The 19551-nt window shown below is 36.4% G+C and overlaps 1 protein-coding gene and 1 pseudogene across 1 annotated transcript in view; one reads left to right on the top strand and one right to left on the bottom strand.

Annotated features, from left to right (window-relative positions):
• The window catches only part of SEL1L2 (SEL1L2 ERAD E3 ligase adaptor subunit), a 133619-nt gene that overhangs the window by 91322 nt on the left and 22746 nt on the right, over positions 1-19551 (bottom strand). The window contains exon 2 of the mRNA XM_012804109.1: positions 8135-8190. Within this exon, the coding sequence (XP_012659563.1) occupies positions 8135-8190 (56 nt within the window). The remainder of the gene's footprint in view (positions 1-8134; positions 8191-19551) is intronic.
• On the top strand, positions 13272-17814 carry LOC111724649 (annotated as a pseudogene).

The raw sequence follows: 19551 nt of genomic DNA, 5'->3' as shown, positions 1-19551 counted from the left end.
AGCATCAAAACAAATAAACTACTTAGGAATAAACTTAACAAGATAAAAGACTTGTACAAGAAATGACTACATAAAATACTGCTGAACAGAATTTTATAAGACAAAAAAACATGGATTCATGGAATGGAAATCTTGATATTGTTAAGATGTCAGTATTAACCACAAATTTAATGCAATTCTTATAAAATTCCCAAATAGCATTTTTTACAGAAATTGAAAAATCGTTTTCAAAATTCAAAACAGAATCTCACAGATCTCTGAAAAGTCAAAACAATCTTGAAAAAGAACAAAGCCTGAGATCTCAAACTTCTTGATATTAAAACTTACTACCAAGTTACAGTAATCAAAATAGTATGGTGCTGGCACAAAGGCAGAGATATAGACCAATGGAATACAATAGAGAACCCAGAAATAAAGACTCTCAAATATGGTCAAATGTTATTCAACAAAGACACCAAGACAATTCAATGGGAAAGGCCAATCTTTTCAACTATGTATGCTAGGAAAATTGGATATCCACATGCCAAAGAATGGAACTGGACTTTACTTAACACAATATACAAATGTTAATTCAAAAAGGCAGGGCACAGTGGCCCATGCCTGTAATCACAGTACTCTGGGAGGCTGAGGCTAAGGGTGGATTGCTTGAGCTCAGGAGTGCCCAACCAGCCTGAGCAAGAGAGAGACCCCATCTCTAATAAATAGCCAGGCATTGTGGCAGGCACCTTAGTCCCAGCTACTTGGGAGGCCGAGATAAAAGTATCACTTGAGCCCAGGAGTTTGAGGTTGCTGTGATCTATGATGATGCCATGGCAGTCTACTGAAGGCAACAAAGTGAGACTGTCCCCCCAGAAAGAGAAAAAGGTAACTCAAAATGGATCAAAACCCAAAATATAAGACCTAAAACTATAAAACTCTTAGAAGAAAACTCTCAGAAGAAAATCTTCATGACATTGGATTTTTTAATGATTTATTGGCTATGATCCCAAAAGCAAGGGCAACAAAAGTAAAGATAAATTGGATGACATAAAAACGTAAAACACCTGTCCTGAAAGAACATTATTTACAAAGTAAAAAGCAACTCACAGGATGGGAGAAAATATTTGTAAGTCAAGCAAGATGAATCAGATAAGGAGTTAATATCCAGAGCGTATAAAGAGCTTTAATACTTCATCAACAAAACTACAAATAACCCGATTTAAAAATGAGTGAAGGAATCAAATAGACATTTTTCCAAAGAGGATATACAATTTCCAGCAAGCACATGGAAATATGTTTAGCATCACTGATCATTAGGGAACCACAGACCACAATGAGTTGCTACCTCACTCTGATCAGGATGGTCCTCATAAAAACAAAATGAAACACCCAGAAAATCACAAGTGTTGGAGAAATTGGAACCTCTGTGCACTATTTGTGGGAATGTAAAATGGTGCATCCACTGTGGAAAATAAATGGTAATTCCACAAAAAACTAAAAATAGAATTACCATATAATTCAATAATTCTACTTTTGTGCATATACCACGAAGAATTGAAAGTGGTGTTTTGAAGATATATTTATACACCCATGTTCATAGCAGCATTATTTATAATAGCCAAAAGGTATACATAACCCAATATTCTTTAGTGGATAAGTGAATAAATACAGTGTAGTACTTATCCATTTCAATCTTAAAAAGAAAGGAAATTCTGACAACATGGATAAACTTTGAACACATTTCATCAAGTGAAATAAATCAACCACTGAAAGGAAAGTATTCATTCTGCCTAGATGAGGTAACTAAAACTGTCAAATTGAAGAGACAAAAAGTAGAATATTGGTTGCCAGGAGGTATGTGGAGGGGGAAATGGAGAGTTATTGTTCAATGTGTATAGAGTTTCAGTTTTGCAAGATGAAAAGAGTCCTGGAGATTAGTTGTACAATAATATGAATATAATTAACACTAATGAACTTATACTTAAAAATGGCTAAGATGACAAATTTTATGTATGTATATTTTACCACAATTAAGAAAAAAAACAATAACAACCTGATTTTTGAAATACATTTGTTCTCACAGCGTTTGGAAAAAGGACTGTAGTTCTGTAGTGATAAGCTAGCATCTCCATGCTAATTAAAAAGGGAAATGAAGAAGGGAGGAGAGCAATGGGCAGGAAAAAGGGCAAATGGATTTGAGGTCCTGGTGGGATCAAAGCATTTACAGAGCAACCTGGGAAGATATAAGTAGTCATCAGAGACTTGGAAAAGACATTGTCTAGATTGTGACCATGGAAGTGGAGAGAAGGATGTGATCACAAAAGGCAAGAAGATCTTAGTAATGGAACTGAGAGGTTAGGATTTACAAATAATGGGGTTTCTAAGAAGAAAGATTGGGACAGAAAGGGAGAGAAAGATCATGAAAGACCACAAGCTACCTTTCTATCCTCACCTCTTATTACTTTCTCAATAAGAATGTAGCTATATGGAGGGGAGAGGATCCCTCCCACTCTATCCTGGACTAGTATAAATGGTTTCTCAAGAGAAAATGCTTGAAGGCTGCTGGCAAAGACATTGTTAGGAGGCTACTAGGTGTCCATTAAAATGCAGATAAAGGTAAGGTTTGGAGATAATGACCTCAAGACTAGTGATTAGAATGAAAATAAGTGTTCCAAAGATGGAGAATCCACATGTTTTATAATTGTCTTGAATAAATGGTAGTAGCATATTTAATTAAATTTGTAAACCTTTATTGTATCTACTACATGTAAAGCATCCCATGGGGGGAAAAATCCAAGACCCTGTCTCTACAAAAATTTAAAAAAATAGCCAGATATGGTAGTGTGCACCTGTAGTCCCAGCTACTCTGGAGGCTGAGATGAGAAGATAGCTTGAGCTCAGAAGTTAGATGATATAGTAGGCTGTGATGGGACCACTGCACTCCAGCGTGGGAAACAGAGTAAAACTGTCTCTAAGTAAATAAATAAAAATAAAAAGATGAAAAAGATACTGTCTCATAATCAAGTTTAAGCAATATCAAATAGATGTTTCATAAAGCTGAAAATGATTTAGAACCTTTTGGAAACTTCAAATTCCAGTAACTATATGTGATATATAGCAGGCATTATGTTGAATGAGAGTATTGAAAATTTATAAAACTAAGCCCTATTAAATGTGAATAAGCTTGATTATTCTAATCTGCAAAATGGGAATAATAGTTAATCATTTAAATCAGCAGTTCCCAAACTTTTAGGTACTGGGAACTAGTTTTTGGAAGACAATTTTTTCACAGAACAGGGTGGAGGTGGTTTGGAGATGATTCAAATGCATTGTATTTATTAGTACTTTATTTCTATCATTATTACATTGTAATATATAATGAAATAATGGTTTCATCAATTAATTATTTCATTATTGTACAACTCACCATAGTGCCTACTCAGGGAGAACCCTGAGTTCATTTTTCAACAACCAGATGGTCCCAGAGCTAGCATCAGCACCCCAGCTCTACCTCAGATCACCAGGCATTAGATCCCTTGCATGCAGTCTACAGTAGGGTTTGTGCTCTTGGGAGAATCTAATGCTGTGGCTGATCTGAGAGGAGGGGAGCTCAGGCAGTGATGCAAGCAATGGGGAGCAGCTGTAAATACAGACAGAGCTTCACTAGTGGGCCTGCTGCTCACATCCTGCTGTGCAGCCCAGTTCCTAACAGGCCATGGACGGGTACTGGTCTACCACCCAGGGATTGGAGACCACAGATTTAAATAACTAATTAATATCCTTCAGAAATATGTTAGGAGACATTAATAGTACCTACATAAGATTTTATAAAGTTTAGTGTTATATAACCATAATGACATAATTTTGAATATAAATACTGAATATAATGACATAAATTGAGGTACCAGAATATATTTTTAGAAGTCTAATTATCTATTGGATCAAGATGTCAATTTCAAAACAAGGAGGATGTGTCTGAGGAGGTGAAGTACTAGAGAGTGGAACTGCACACTCTGGTGAAACAGCCAAGGCTGAGAGCTAGGCTGCCTTTCCCTTGTTTACAAGTTTCCTTTGTTGCTTTTGGTGGTGGTGGCTGTCTAAGTGTCAGTTTCAGTGTATGGCTGCTACCTTAGCAGGCCTCAGTCACTCCCTGGTAGTACATTAAACACCTGGGGGGTTATTACCTCTGTGATCACAGTCGGTCTTTAATACTAAGGACACGATACACAGAACTCCTGGAAATAGTAGAGCCTTAACGCAAGGCAAAGTATTTTTAAACAGTTTTTAGAAGTATGTATGTGTTTTTAAATGCATGTGGTGTGGGGGTGGAGTAACAAATGATTTTTGTGTGTGTATGAATTGTAGAGTTGTAAAGCCAGAAAGAGAAAAACTACAGAAAGAGCAGCTCTACTTTGGTGAGTGTTTTTTTTTTAATTATAATTATAAATGATAGTTATTATGGAACTTAACCAGAATTTGCCGGGTCTGCAAGAGAGTAGCGATGGGAAGAGGGTGTTTTCACCCAGACAGTATTGTATGCATTGCCCAAGAGTCATGAAACAATGTGGCAAGTTCAGGAGCTGAGGGAGCTCTATTGTGGCTGTGGCATAGTTTAGCATGGGTAGGAGGGAACTTCCCAACAGGGCCATTGCCTCCCAAGTAACTGGAACAACAGGCACCTGCCACAATGCCTGGCTAATTTTTGGTTGCAGCCATCATTGTTGTTTGGTAGCCCAGGCTGGATTTGAACCCCCCATCTCAGGTATATGTGGCTGGCACCTTAGCTGCTTGAGCCACAGGCACCGAGCCGGTTTTTTTTTTTTTGAGACAGAGTCTCAATCTGTTGCCCTGGGTAGAGTGCCATAGGGTCATAGCTCACAGCAACCTCAAAGTCATGGGCTCAGCAATCCTCCTCCCTCAGCCTCCTGAGTAGCTGGGACTACAGGAGCCTGCCACATGTACAGCTATTTTTTTTTTTCTATTTTTAGTAGAGATGTGGTCTCACTCTTGCTCAGGCTGCTCTAGAGCTCCTTAGCTCAAGCAGTCCACCTATCTCAGCCTCCTAAATTGCTAGGGTTATAGACATGCTAAGGAAATTTTACAAAGCAGATATACTCCAGTGGATTTGGATAAGATTATAGTCTACAAAAACGCTACTCTGGCACATTTCTTCTTATTTTTTGCACAAAGGCAGTGCTTTTGCTATTTTCCAATATCCTGACATCTCTTAGGATAGTTATTTGTTTTCTCTTGCCCCTAGTCTTTCTGGAGAAGGGGGGATCCTTTCCAGTATTTATAGACTTCATCTGCTAATGCTGGGCTGCATCCTTGATCTCAGAGAGTAAGGGGATTGATTCCCAAAAGATTTCAAGTGTTAGTGTGTGGGTACCACACACTACAGGATACCGAGAGCTCACAAAAGAAAGTAAAGTGGCCTGATGAAACTGATGTCCACTTAGTCTCCACCTGCCCAAGGACAAACTGTGAGGTGTTGGTGATTTCTATTTCTGCTCATAGTGATCTCACTGCAAATTATAGGATGTCATAGTTATAGTGATGGAAGAGCAAATCCCTATTTGGAGGTGTTTAGAAAATGTTGCAATGCAAAGAGGATTTTTTAATTCTTTGTTTTTATTTTTATTAATATGAGGGTACAAATGTTTAGGTTACATTGTTTTCATTTCTAAGGTAAAGTTCAAGCTGTAGTTGAGACCTTCACTGAACACTTGCACATTGTGTACATTAGGTGAGAACCTGCCAGTCACTTTCCCTCCTCCTGCCTCCCCTCTTTCTCCTCTCCTCCTCTTCTCCACTTCCTCTCCTCTTCCCCTCACTAGACTAAACTTGTGTTTTTCTTTTATGTGGGTGGGTAGTTGTTTATATATTGGTTTCCATATCAGTATTTAGTACATTGTGTACTCGTTTTTCCATTCATGTGATACTTTACTAAAAAGAATGTGTTTCAACTCAGAGGGGAGTTTTTAACTTTTATAAACGTTTTTCACAGTTTACTTCTTTCATTGGAATTTAGGATTTATTAATTAATTGAATAAAGATTTATTGAATTCCTACAATGTGCCAGGCACCATTCTAGGTGCTGGGGATAATAGCTGTGAACAACACAAGCAAAAATCCTTGCCCTTGAGGAGTTTATATTTTAGTGGAGAGTGAGAATGAAATGTTGCATGTTACATGGTGATAATCCTGAGAGGAATAATACGGCAGGGAAGGGAGATAGAAGAAGGTGCTGTGACAGGGTTTACAATTTTAGATGGAGTGAATTCAAATTTAGAGACTGTCCAGTGAAAGACCCTATGAAAAGATGATGTTTTAATAAGGACTTGGAGGAGGTGAGGGAAGGCAGCCATGTAGATATCTGGATACAGAGGATTCCGAGTAGAGAAACAGAAGGCTAGGCACATGTTTTGGGTTTCTGAGGAACAGCATGGGTTCCAGTGTGTCTAGATGGTATTAGGGAGTACTAGAGTAGAAGATGATATCTGAGAGAACAGTGGGGCCAAACAAACCCATGAAAAAGTGCTCATCATCTTTAATCATCAGAGAAATGCAGATCAAAACCACTTTGAGATATCACCTAACTCCAGTAAGATTAGCCCACATCACAAAGTCCCCAAACTGCAGATGCTGGCGGATGTGAAGAGGAAGGAACACTTCTACCTTGTTGGTGGGATTGCAAATGTATACTAATACAGCCTTTTTGAAAAGAAGTGTGGAGAATCCTCAAAGAGTTAAAAGTTGACATTCCATTTGGTTCCACAATTCCATTAGTAGATATCTACCCAGAAGAACCAAAATCATTTTACCACAGAGAAATTTGTGCCAGAATGTTTACTGCAGCCCAATTCATAATTGCCAAGTCATGGAAGCAGCCCAAACACCCATCAACCCATGAATGGTTTAACAAATTGTGGTATATGTATACCACGGAGTACTATTCAGCCATAAAATGATGGAGACTTTACATCTTTTATGTTTATCTGGATGGAGTTGGAAGACATTCTCCTTAGTAAAGTATCTCAAGAATGAAAAAAAAAGGACCTAATGTACTAGATAATATTATGAAACCAATATATAAACACACAAACAAATGATAAAACACAAATATATCTAGCAAGGGGGGCAATTGGTGGGAGGAGGGAGGGCATTTGGTGGGATCTCACCTAAAGTGTACAATGCAAGGATACATTTCAAAATACCTGAGAGTAAATTCTAAATGTCTTACCACAAAAAATAAATGAGGCGATGGTTATTTTAATCAATTTGCTTAAATGCTTAAATGCATTCCACCTTGTGTAAATCATCACGTTGTACCCCATAATATATACAGTTATGATTCTAATTAAAGATTTAAAACGTGGGGACAGAGCATGGAGCCCAATAAGCAAGCCATTGTAAGGACTTTGGTTTCACTGTGTGTGAGGAGAAGCCACCATTGGGTTTCAAGTGAGGTGTGACTTGAAACAATGTATTATTTATAGCATGCTGGTGAAAGTAGACTGAATGGCTTGGTGCCTGTGACTCAGGCAGCTAAGGCGCCAGCCACATACACCTAAGGTGACGGGTTCAAATCCAGCCCAGCCCGACAAACAACAATGATGGCTGCAACCAAAAAATAGCCGGACATTGTGGCGGGCGCCTGTGGTCCCAGCTATTTGGGAGGCTGAGGCAAGAGACTTGCTTGAGCCCAGGAGTTGGAGGTTGCTGTGAGCTGTGAGGCCACAGCACTCTACCCAGGGGGACAGCTTGAGGCTCTGTCTCAAAAAAAAAGAAAGCAGACTGAACATTTGAATCCTCTCCTTTCAAGTTGTCAGAAGACACCATGAGGTTAAAAAAGCTTAAAGCATCTATGGCTCAATTAGCCAGGTTCATCTCTGCCCTTCGTGTCCTCATATTTAGGACCTGAGGCAGGCCATATCTTAGGAGAAGGCTCAGGTGGGTTGCCAATTTGTCCTCTAACAGCAGACTAAGTAAGTTTGTAGGATGAATGAAGGTGTAATATGGGTTGAGAATTCTCAAAAAAGAAATGATGGTTAATAATCGCCTGTGTAAGAAATTCTAAGCATGCTAAATAAATAATATTGCCTATGTTCTAAATTTCCTACTTACAAAAATAATGATTTAGCAACATATTTACCTGTGTGGTGACATTTATATCTTTTTGTCTTTCCTTATGTTTTTCTGCTTCGATAGCTGCAATATATAAAACATTTTTATAAATTTTGAAAACATTTTCTTTTTAAAATTTTACTGAGTACGACATCTTATGTAAAATCCTCTAGAAAACTTTTAGAACTGTAAGAATAATAGTTGAAAATAATTTACAATTTAGAGTTACTAATATGTTAAAAATGATTCTTTTACTGATAATTTATAACCTGACACCAGAGATAATCTAAAAACTTTAATCAAGCATTCGGAAACTGAGTTAATAATATGAAAAGATTCTATAAATAGTAGAGCTAATGACAATAGTGGAAAACTTTGAGCTAGAATTTAATTAAAATGTATTTATGTAAAAAATAACATCTATTAACAGAAGATATTAGGAGGAAATACAATCTTTTCTTTTTCTATATACTCATCCATATGTCAGAGAGATAGTAAAAATTAATTGAATAATGCAAACTTCTGAGAAATGTAGACTAGTATAATTATATAAGGCTTTGAAATAATTTTCAATAAATGTTTAATGAAGCTATTTTTAATGAATCTTTTTATTAAAAAAGTAATGTAGGATACATACATAATAATTGGTATATTTAATTTTTACATACTACTTGAAATTTATTAACTTTCATACTTAGAGAACACAAATCTTTGTAAACCTGAGATGACAGGGTAATTTATCATGATGAGTCAACTCTACTACAGTATTAAGAACTGATAATTTTTAATTACTTTAAATTGACTTGATGCATTGTAAAAATGACCACATGTTTTATGAATTAAGATATATAGTTAACTACAAGTAGGACATGCATGTATGTGATATATTTACATTTTACAAACTAAAGAATTTGACTCAGGAGTGGTATGTGATGGGATATTTTTTATTTACTGGGCCACACCTGTGGCTCAGTGGGTAGGGCGCTGGCCCCATATACTTAGGGTGGCAGGTTCAAATCCGGCTCTGGCCAAACTGCATCAAAAAAATAGCTGGGTATTGTAGCAGGCGCCTGTGGTCCCAGCTACTTGGGAGGCTGAGGCAAGAGAATTGCCTAAGGCCAAGAGCTGGAGGTTGCTGCGAGCTGTGATGCCATGGCACCCTACCAAGGGTGACAAAGTGAGATCCTCTTTCTAAAATAAATAAATAAATAAATAAATTTTTATTTATTAAAAGTCACAAGCTTATACTATTGGAGAAGCCCATGAATTTTCTAATGTTATCTCTGATATTGGATTTATTGACTTGAAATGTTTTATTCTTTACCTCACTAGTGAACTTTTGCACTTGGCAACAGCCTCACAATTCTATATCCATTCCGTTTCCTTTGGAAGCCATAGAAACTAGCTTCAGGTTGTTTAATGTTTAATCCTTGGCCTAAATAAAAACTCAATAACTACATGGTAGCCAATGCATTAATAAAGTATATCAAATTCTTTTAAAGATTATACATATTTGATACTTTTGCTCCTTAGGTTCAGAATATGAAATAAATTATTCTAGAATGAGAATGTTGTTACCAGTGAAACTTTGCCCCAGGTTTGTCAAGTGATTTTGGGGCCATGAATACTCATTGTCAGAGATAATATAGCACCATTGTCTACTTGAGGGCCTTTAAGTCAAACAGACCTATGTTCTAGACCTGAATCAAAAGAGACAGTCCATTTATTTAGCACAATACTTAATATGTGCTTATTAATTCAGTGTTTATTTAATCTTAGCTATACATAGTATAGATTATTATTATATGAAATTTACTTCTTTAAAGGACATAAGATGATTTTAAGACATTATTACATGTGAATTAGTAGTTTAAAAGAACTATGGCAAACAAAGCATAAAGACTTGATATGCTATTATAACTTATTAATGCTTTCTCTATTAATATGACGTCCCTCAATTACAGCTTTTTCTTTTTTTTAAATTTCAGATTAATATGATGGGACATACAATTAAATTACATAGTTTGCTTTTGTAAGGTAGAAGTCTGAGTTGTAGATGTGTCCTTCACCCAGGAGGTATGAGCAAATTACTTGGCCTAATTATATTTGTGTATTAGAAATCAGGCACTATGACTGATATTTTAGTCACAGTAAGTGTCTAGTAATTTTTAAACCCCCTTCTCACAACTAGAAAACGTAAACTGGAAAAAGTGATGTGATTTGATAAGTTCCCATTATTATTGTTCCCAAAGTGCACAGAATACAATTAGAGTTAGTAGATACAGAATGTACAGACACAGAATAAGAAGTACAAAGTATCATGTGTATTGGAGGGAGATGAGAAAATTATGGATATTAAATGGAATAAAGTTTACATTATACAGTGGACCAGGAAATCAAACTGTCAGTGGTCAAAGAGTAACATGAAAATTACAGGGCTAAAAGCAATAATCAAAGGTAGGATAAGTGTAGATAAAAGAAAATGAAGTGGGAGGAAGTGTAAGAATATAACTGAAGAAATTAACTATTCAGTAGCTTAAACACACAGAAAGAAGATAAAGAAATTTGTCATTATTCCCAGCAAAAGACGTATAATCCAAAACTGTTTTGAAACTTATTAAAAATGTGTTTCTTGTCCCATGGCTCACGCCTGTAATCCTAGCCTTCTGGCAAGCCAAGGTGGGTGGTTTGCCTGAGCTCATGAGTTTAAGACTTGCCTGAGCAAGAGTGAGACCCCCATCTCTAAAAACTAGCTGAATGTTGAACTAGGAGTTTGGTGAGTGCAGGACTTCAGAAACTAGGAAGGAATAATGTGCTGATTCAGGGACAGGCAGCCCTTAGAATCAAACTAGGAATGGAAAGCAGGAGAATGTAGGTAACAGGAGAGTCAAGAGAAGAAATCCAGGCTGACAGAGGAAAGACAACAAGTACAGTTCTAAAATTTGGGATTAAGTCATAAGAGCATGTCAAGCTGGGAATAAATGAGTAGGAAATTGATGAAATGCAGAAGGAAGAAAAATGAGGATTTGCACTACAAGGGTCCAGAGAAAATTCTCCCAAAGAATGTTTTTTCTTTTTGAGACAGAGTCTCATTATCTTATCCTTGGTAGAGTGCTGTGGCATCACAGCTCAAAGCAACCTCAAACTCTTGGGCTTAAGCTTCTTGGGCTTCTTCAATTTCTTAAAGCTCAATAACTCCTACTGAGTAGACTGAAAATTACTTAAATTTTCAATTAACAAACAAGTGCAGGTATACCTCAGAGGTATTGAGGGTTCAGTTGATTCTCTTGGCTGATTCTCTTGTCTCAGCTTCCCGAGTAGCTGGGATACAGGCACCAGCCACAATGTCCAGGTATTTTTTTTGTTGCGGTTGTCATTGTTGGTTAGCTGGCCTGGGCTGGGCTTGAACCCACTAGCCTTGGTGCATGTGGCTGGTGCCATAACCACTGTGCTATGGGTGCCAAGCCCCAAAGGAATTTTTGTAGGGGGAAGTATTCAGTTTTCTGAGGAAAGCATCACTAAATGAGACACAGTCATTTTATGTGCCTATATTCATATGATAGCCTCCTAACAGATTTAATAATAATTGTCCTAATTTTAATCTAATTCATATCTACCCTAAGAATAATTTTCCCCAAGTACTATTTCCATCAAGATATACATCTGCTTAAAAACCAATCTCAGGCGTTTATAGTATAAAACTAACTTCCTCTGTAGACTTTCAGTTTCCATCATAATCTGACTTAACTCCACATTCACAACTATTTCTCAAATTAGAATAATCTTTTTTTTTTTTTTTAAATTAGAATAATCTTGACTTCATTAGTTCCTGATTACTGCTTTGAATGTTTTCTTCTTCAATTTCTTTAAGCTCAATAACTCCTATTCAATAGACTGAAAATTACTTAAGTTTTCAATTAACAAACAAATGCAGGTATATCTCAGAGATATTGAGGGTTCAGTTTCAGACTACAGTGATAAAGTAAACATCACAATAAAGCAAGTCACACACATTTTTTTGGTTTCCCAGTGCATATAAAAGATATATTTAAGGCTGGAAGCAGTGACTCATGCCTGTGAACCCAGTACTTTGGAAAGCCACGGAAAGAGGTCTCTAAATACAGATACAAAAGAAAATGAGATTTTCACTTGAAGAACAGCAATAAATGATGAAGATGTCAGTACAGTATAGTAACAATGAATCACTTTGATGTATTACTGTACATTTAGTAATAGACTAGTGATTAGTTATATGAATTAATACAGTGATATAGTAGATGTTTGGAAACAGTCTATAATTTAGTGTCAGCATCTTGAAAAGGTAAGTATCTTATAACCTTATGTTTTTGTCTCCTCATCAACTTCCTTCCTCAAGGACAAAGATGGCAAAATTTCCAGTAAAATGAAAGTTTCCAGGAGCCTAGGCTTTGGTTTATTCTTTTCTTGAATAGTTATTTTATTTAGTTTAATTTTTATGCATTTTAACTGTACAGAGAAGGTTGAATAACTTCCAGCATTGCTGAACATGTTCCTTCCAGAACCAAATTATCTCCTGTAGATGCAAGTAAAGAGCTTAATAGCAACCTTGAAGGATAGTTGAATAACTTAGGCAATGCACCTGCCATAGTGCCTACTGCATAGCAAGTGCTTCATAGATGTTATGTTTTTGTTAAATTTTGATTATATGAGAAATAATTTGAGAGGAATGCAAATTAAAAGTGGGAAAATATAGGGGCACATATTTGATAATGTTTATTGATGGTTTTTCTGGATATTTCCTTGTACCCTTTATTTAGTCAGTGAATTGCCCATTCCTTTAGAAAAAAGAATGATGTGATAGGAAGAAAGGAGACTATTCTTGGCTATTCAGGGGAAAAGGAAGGACTCAGAACCTGGACGGTAGGATAATTGTAGGGTACCTGGTGTATAACATCAAGTTAAAAGCAGGGCTTTCTTTGCTTCATCCCTGAAATGAGAAAACATTCCTTGGTCTGGGAGTAGGGAGAGAGCTGAAGGGGTAGTAATGAGATGCTTACAATATAATCACTTGAAATAGACATTAAACAGCAATTAATTCCATTATTGAAAAATTAAGTTATATTTCTCTCACATCAAGTTTATGACCTAAATTTATAATTATTTAGTCAATTATATGCATACGGAGTATGAAGCCTTTGTTAATGGTGAGCATAAATGTGATTTGTTCTCTAGAAATAGGGCAATAAAGCTTTTAAGCTTAGAGACACACTGAGCAGTGTTAATTGAAAGAATGAAAACCTGCAGTTGATAGAAAGTGTCTGGTTTGGTTTTAATGAAGAGTGGAAACACTTAGACTACTTAGAGGTTTTTGGGGGCACCAATTGAAATGGTTGAAATAAATGCAAATAATGTAACCCAATATTGCATGTACTCCTATAGTAACTCATAACAAAAACATATACATGTATACTATAAAATGTTTGGTGATTTTATGCTTATTTCTATAAGAAAATATATATACAGAGCAGATATTATTTTCATAAAATTCTTGATTCTTTGAATTGAAGGAATCCCTTGCATAATTCTGAAAAATAAAAAAGGAGTTACCTAAAAAATAAAAATAAAAATAAAACAAAAATAAAAGTACTAGGTGAAATATGAACATACAGGCAATAAGGCGGTCTGGATATATTCTTCTCATTTCTAAGTCTCAGTGTTCCCAAACTAAATCATTCTCATGTGCCCCCTCCCCAAGTCAGCTTCACCTCTCTAGTGTTCTGTCTCGTCAAGGTTCCATGCCAGCATCTCCATGGCCAGGCAAGATTTTGTTGTATTTTGTTTTGCTTTGACATTGTACAGTTGTGGGTGAGGAGTAGGAAGAGTTGTTCTGAAAACTAAATGAGATGATGGATGTGAAAACCCTTGACATATGCTCATAATGTTTCTTTTAATTCCTTCTGTCTGGCAAACTAAGCCTTTTAATAACCTATCCTTACTTTTCTTAACCCATTTATTTCCCGTGACACTCTGCTCTTACTGAACTGGTGGTATTCTTTCCCCTATGTCTTTTATTTAGGTATGTCTTCTAATTTGAGATGCCTTAACGTTTTTTTTCATAATATCTAAATTTTACTCATTGTTTCAGGACATGTCTGTCCCATTTCAATATTGGGGCCAACTGCCTACCATATTTCTTGTCCTAAAATAGATTCTTCACACACATTTGTTAAATGACTAAGTAAAATTTCCTTCCTACCCGTAGGTCTCCCTGGTACTATACCCTTGATGACCCTCCCTTTTGGGTACTTCTTCAGGAATTGTGTTCTGTGTCCCTTCTGTTTTGTACCCAACAATGTATTGAATTTTATTCTATGGATTGTAAGATCTCTTAGGACAGCTTCCAATTCTATCTCTCTTTTTTTGTTTTGGTTTACCAATAGCTTCCTATGGGTAATTAATTAATTGTCTTAATTAAAATTGGTTTTAATGATATATTATATAATTGTCATCCTGAATTTAAAACTCAACTAAGCCATCTTTTAAGTTACTATGAAAAACTTCGAATCAAAGAATCTCAAGTTTGGAATTGTCAAATTGAATTCTATAGATGTAAAAATAATTTTTTTTACATAATGATAAGGTAACAGTATTTAAAAATATTTTTCATGTTGTTATGCTTCATCACTGCAACAATTGGGAGTTAAGTAGTTGTATTAGTTTTTACTCTTCATATAATATGCTATTTTTCAAAAACAGAGATGACACGTGAATGCAACATTATCATTCTTTTTTTTTTTTTTCTTAGTTGCTCTAATGGACTTTTTATCTACACTGCTTCACCATTAGAGCATTACAAATTTGAGAATGAAATGACTTTGTTTAGAGTGCTTTTAAGTTTATATGTATTTACATATATGTGATTGATGGGTTGAACCAGAAGTAATTGGCCAGTTACTTTAGGCATCTTGATGTAGATGATTTGCTCTGGGTATTGTAAGAACTAGTTTCAAAGCAGGCTGAGAACTCTTGGAGCTCTTAACCATTCTGTCCTTTCATTATCAGTGTGTCTCTCTTTAGGGATAAAGAAATGTGGATTATCAGTACAGCAGGTAACAGGACTTAGAGTCTTTAATTCTAGTCTTAGAATTAAAGTTTCCTTTGTAAATAGACATATTAAATGATTTTGGGCAAGATATTAACACTTGCCATGTCTTGTCTTCTCCAGTGATCTACACGACTGTGACATCATATAGTATCACCTGATATTACTACAGTATAGTTTGGAATAATTAAAAGTATTATTTAAATAATTCATGCAGTGAGAATTTAAAAATACACAAGTTTAAAAATAGATATTTTACCTGGCACTACTAACTTAGCCAATGCAAGGAATAACTATGTAAAAAGTTCCAGATGCACTGGCTTTGCTTTTGAGTGGCAAGGCCCAGCACACATGGGCCCAGTAGTATGCACCACATCTAGGCACTGTGAGTGTGGTGGGAGGGGGCTGCTAGCCTCTGTGTCTCCAGGAGGGTTATTCCACCATGCCTAGGGTGGCCCGGCCTAAGATGCTCCCAGGATGGGTAAAAGACATGGCTCAATTTTAAAGTAACTGCTCTGAGTATCTTATTAGAACTGATGGAGGTTGTACCTGGGAGTGACAGTTGATGGCATCATCTAGGGTCAATTGTTGATAGAAAAGAGCCCAGCTGTGAAGATTTCTGAGCACTTACATCTGACAGGGTCAACAATTTTATTTTATTTTATTTTTTTTTACTAGGCAAAGAACTTTATTAACTTTTCTTTCAAACTTTATTTCCAGGCTTCTTCAGCTTAATTAGCTGCAAAAAATGAATTATGTATAAGCAAAAACTGAAAAAAGCTGCAATGTCCAAGGGGCTTAGGCTTAAAAATATTAGAGATCTAGACTTCATTAGATTCATAAACAAAAATAATCTTAAAAATCAGTCATAATATAAAATAGCAGCTCCCAGGAATTTCTTCAAGTTTCATCTTCATAAGTTGACTTAATTTAGTTTGCCTCATCAAAATTCTCCACAAGATCTGGAACTTCATCATCTCATCCTCTCCAGTAGCAAGTGATGCATTTCATCTCCAGATTTCTTATACTAGTCAGACTATCTGCACCAAGCTGGTTCAAGATGCTGGGTCAGCTGCCTTGTTTCTGCATGGCCTGTAATGGTGAAAGTGTTTGCTGCAGGAGATGCCTGAACTTTAGGGTTGTTAAAGTGGATTATTGTTCTTTGGTTTGTAAATATATTCACCTCTTCAATATCAGAGATTTTTTTTTGAGACAGAGTCTCAAGCTGTCACCCTGAGTAGAGTGATGTGGCATCACAGCTCACAGCAACCTCAAACTCTTGGCTTAAGAGATTCTCTTGCCTCAGCCTCCCAAGAAGCTGGGACTACAGGTGTCTGCCACAATGCATGGCTATTTTTGGTTGTAGTTGTCATTGTTGTTGAGCAGGCCTGGGCTGGATTTGAACTCACCAGCTCTGGTGTATGTGGCTGGCATCCTAGCTACTGAGCTACAGGTGCCAAGCCAATACCAGAGATATTTTTTATCCCTGACTTCTTAGAGAACTGAAGTTTTTTGTCATCCACTATAGCTGTTCTATAAACCACCTTGTTCTTTCTGTGAGCAGTTCCTTTTCCACCAATGCGCAATTGTGCCTGCAGTTTGGCAAGTTTCTCTTGGTTCATGATAGTTTCTTTCATCTTGTTGGAATGCAAAGGGGGCCACTTGGGAACTAGGGTTGGTGCTCAGGCGGTCTTGGATAGACCTGCTGAATTTAGGCACACACATGGGGACACAAGATGGCAGCTTCAACAATTGCACTTTAAGTCAACAGATCCAGAGACAATAGTCCTTATGAGATGGAGCCCAAAGGTATCATATAGAGTAGGCATCCTCAAATTACAGCCCGCAGGCCACATGCAGCCTGCCTAGGACATTTATCTGGCCCACTGCTGCCTGTCCTGCTTAGCAGCCAACTCGTCCTGGGGCCCCCAGTCTGGCTCTCCAACAGTCTGAGGGACAGTGAACTGGCCCCCTGTTTAAAAAGTTTGAGGAGCCAATTGTTGATAGCTTTGATGTCCTAAACCTCATGGAGCCCCTCCTTTGTGGCATCTATGCCTATGGTTTTGAGAAGCCCTCTGCCATCCAGCAATGAGCTATTTTTCCTTGTTTCAGGGTTATAAATGTAATCTCTCAAGCCTGGCCTGGGACGAGAGAATGGCCACATTTGCCATATCAATCCTGCAGCAGATTTAATTGGCTCTAATGGCCACCCAGGCTTTGGTACTAGTACCCACTCAAGAATTGGCTCAGCAGATACAGAAGGTGGTCATGGCATTAGGAAACTATATGGCTGTCTCCTGTCATGCCTGCATTGGGGATACCAACATGCATTCCAAAGAGCAGAGCTGTAGATAGAAGCTCCCCATGTCATTCTTGGTATGCCTGGCCAAGTATTTGACAGGCTTATCTGGAGATACCTGTCTCCCAGATATATCGAGATATTTGTACTGGATGAAACTGATGAAATGTTAACCCGTGGATTCAATAACCAGGTCTATGAAATATTCCAAAAACTCAAAATCAACACCCAGGTAGTTTGGCTACCAGCTACAATGCCTTCCGACATGCTTGAGGTGACCAAGAAGTTCATGAGGTACCTCATTCAGATTCCTGTCAAGAAGGAATAGTTTCTTATTAAGCATTTGAATCTATATTCTTTTGTATTTTCTTAAACTATTTTATACTTTTGCTATTACAATTGACATTTTTAATTGATCTGGAATCATTTTTTGTGCTTGGTATAAAATAGGATCTAACATGTTTTCCTATATGAATGGGCAATTTGTCAATAATATTCATTATTGTCCATCTCTTTCCTGTTGAACTGAAAAATCTCCTTTCAGGTACTAAATGCGTACTTTGGTCCACTTTTTACCTCTTTGTTCTATTTCCTTGATTTATTTGTCTATTCTTCTGCCAATACCCCAATTACTGTAGTTTTATAATTGCATATTTTACTATCTGTTTGAGTACTGCATATTTTACTATCTGGTAGAGCAAGAACCTTTCTGTGCAGAGACACACACACACACAGAGACCTCCCCTCAGTGTTCCCCTTTTGAAACTTACTTTGCAAATTCTAGTATAATTTCTTTTCTAGATGAATTTTAGAGTAGGTTTGTCAAGTTTATTTAGAAACCTATCCATATTTTGATTGAGATTGCATTGGATTTACATATGAATTTATAAAAACTGGCATATTTACAATTTTGAGATTCACTCAAGTGTACAGTATTATTCATGTTTTCTAGTTTAATGCTCTTCAGAAAAATTTTGTTTTTTATTCCTCATGTGTTTTATTCTACCTTCATTAAATTTACATCTATTTTATAATATCTGTTTCTATTATGAAAGGGATTTTTAAAAAAGAAGTTTGTGATTGTTTTATTTTTTAAAATGAACATTAATTTAGGTTTAGCATAAGTCTCAAATGTTACTTTGCTTACCATTGACTTTTTGTCTTCCTCTTGGATTCATTTTTCATTTTGCTGGAGCATGTCTTCTAGTTATTATTTCAGCTAGGGTTTGTGGGTGATAAATTTTCAAATCCATTCATGTCTGAAAATGTCTTATATCTGAAAATGTCATTGCACTTGTCCAATAGTTTGTCAGATTATAGCATTCTCAGCTTAAAATCATTCCACCTTAGTAATTTTTTCCCTTTCACAGCATTTTATTTTTTCCTATTTTATTTTATTTTTTAACTTAATTTTTATTAAACCATAACTGTATACATTTATGGGGTACCACCTTAGTATCTTAGAAAGTATTTCTCCAGTGTTGTCTTGTACTCAATGTTGTTAATGAACATAAAGTCAAGATGGTGCTTTTTGTTTGAAACAATACGTCTTTTCTCTTTAGAGGCTTTTAGGATTTTCTCATTATACATGCATGCAGTAGTAAAATTTTACCACTATTTTCTTTTTTTTTTAATTTCTTAGAGCATAACTGTGTACATTAATGCAATCATGGGGTACAGTGTGCTGTTTTCATATACATTTTGAATACTCTTATCAAACTGGTTAACATAACCTTCATGTCATTTTCTTAGTTATTGAGTTAAGACGTTCATACTCTGCTTTTAGAAAGATTCACTTGTACCATTGTAAGATAAACCATAGAGGTGACCCCACCAATCACCCTCCCTGCCCCCATCCAATCTCCTCACTTCCCCTCTCCCACCCCCTTCTCATATACTAAGGCTATAATTAGGTTATGACATTCCTATAGAAGCTATGAACTAGTTTCAAAATAGGGCTGTGTACATTGGATACTTTTTCTTCTTTTGCTGAGGAGAACATTTTCTAATTCCATCCATATAAACATGAAGGAGGTAAAGTCTCCATCTTTCTTTAGGGCTGCAT

The sequence above is a fragment of the Otolemur garnettii genome, unplaced genomic scaffold (assembly GCF_000181295.1).
Source record: "Otolemur garnettii isolate 467f Iridium unplaced genomic scaffold, OtoGar3 scaffold00025, whole genome shotgun sequence".
Lineage (NCBI taxonomy): Eukaryota > Metazoa > Chordata > Mammalia > Primates > Galagidae > Otolemur > Otolemur garnettii.
This window is presented reverse-complemented; position numbering and strand designations above follow the sequence as displayed.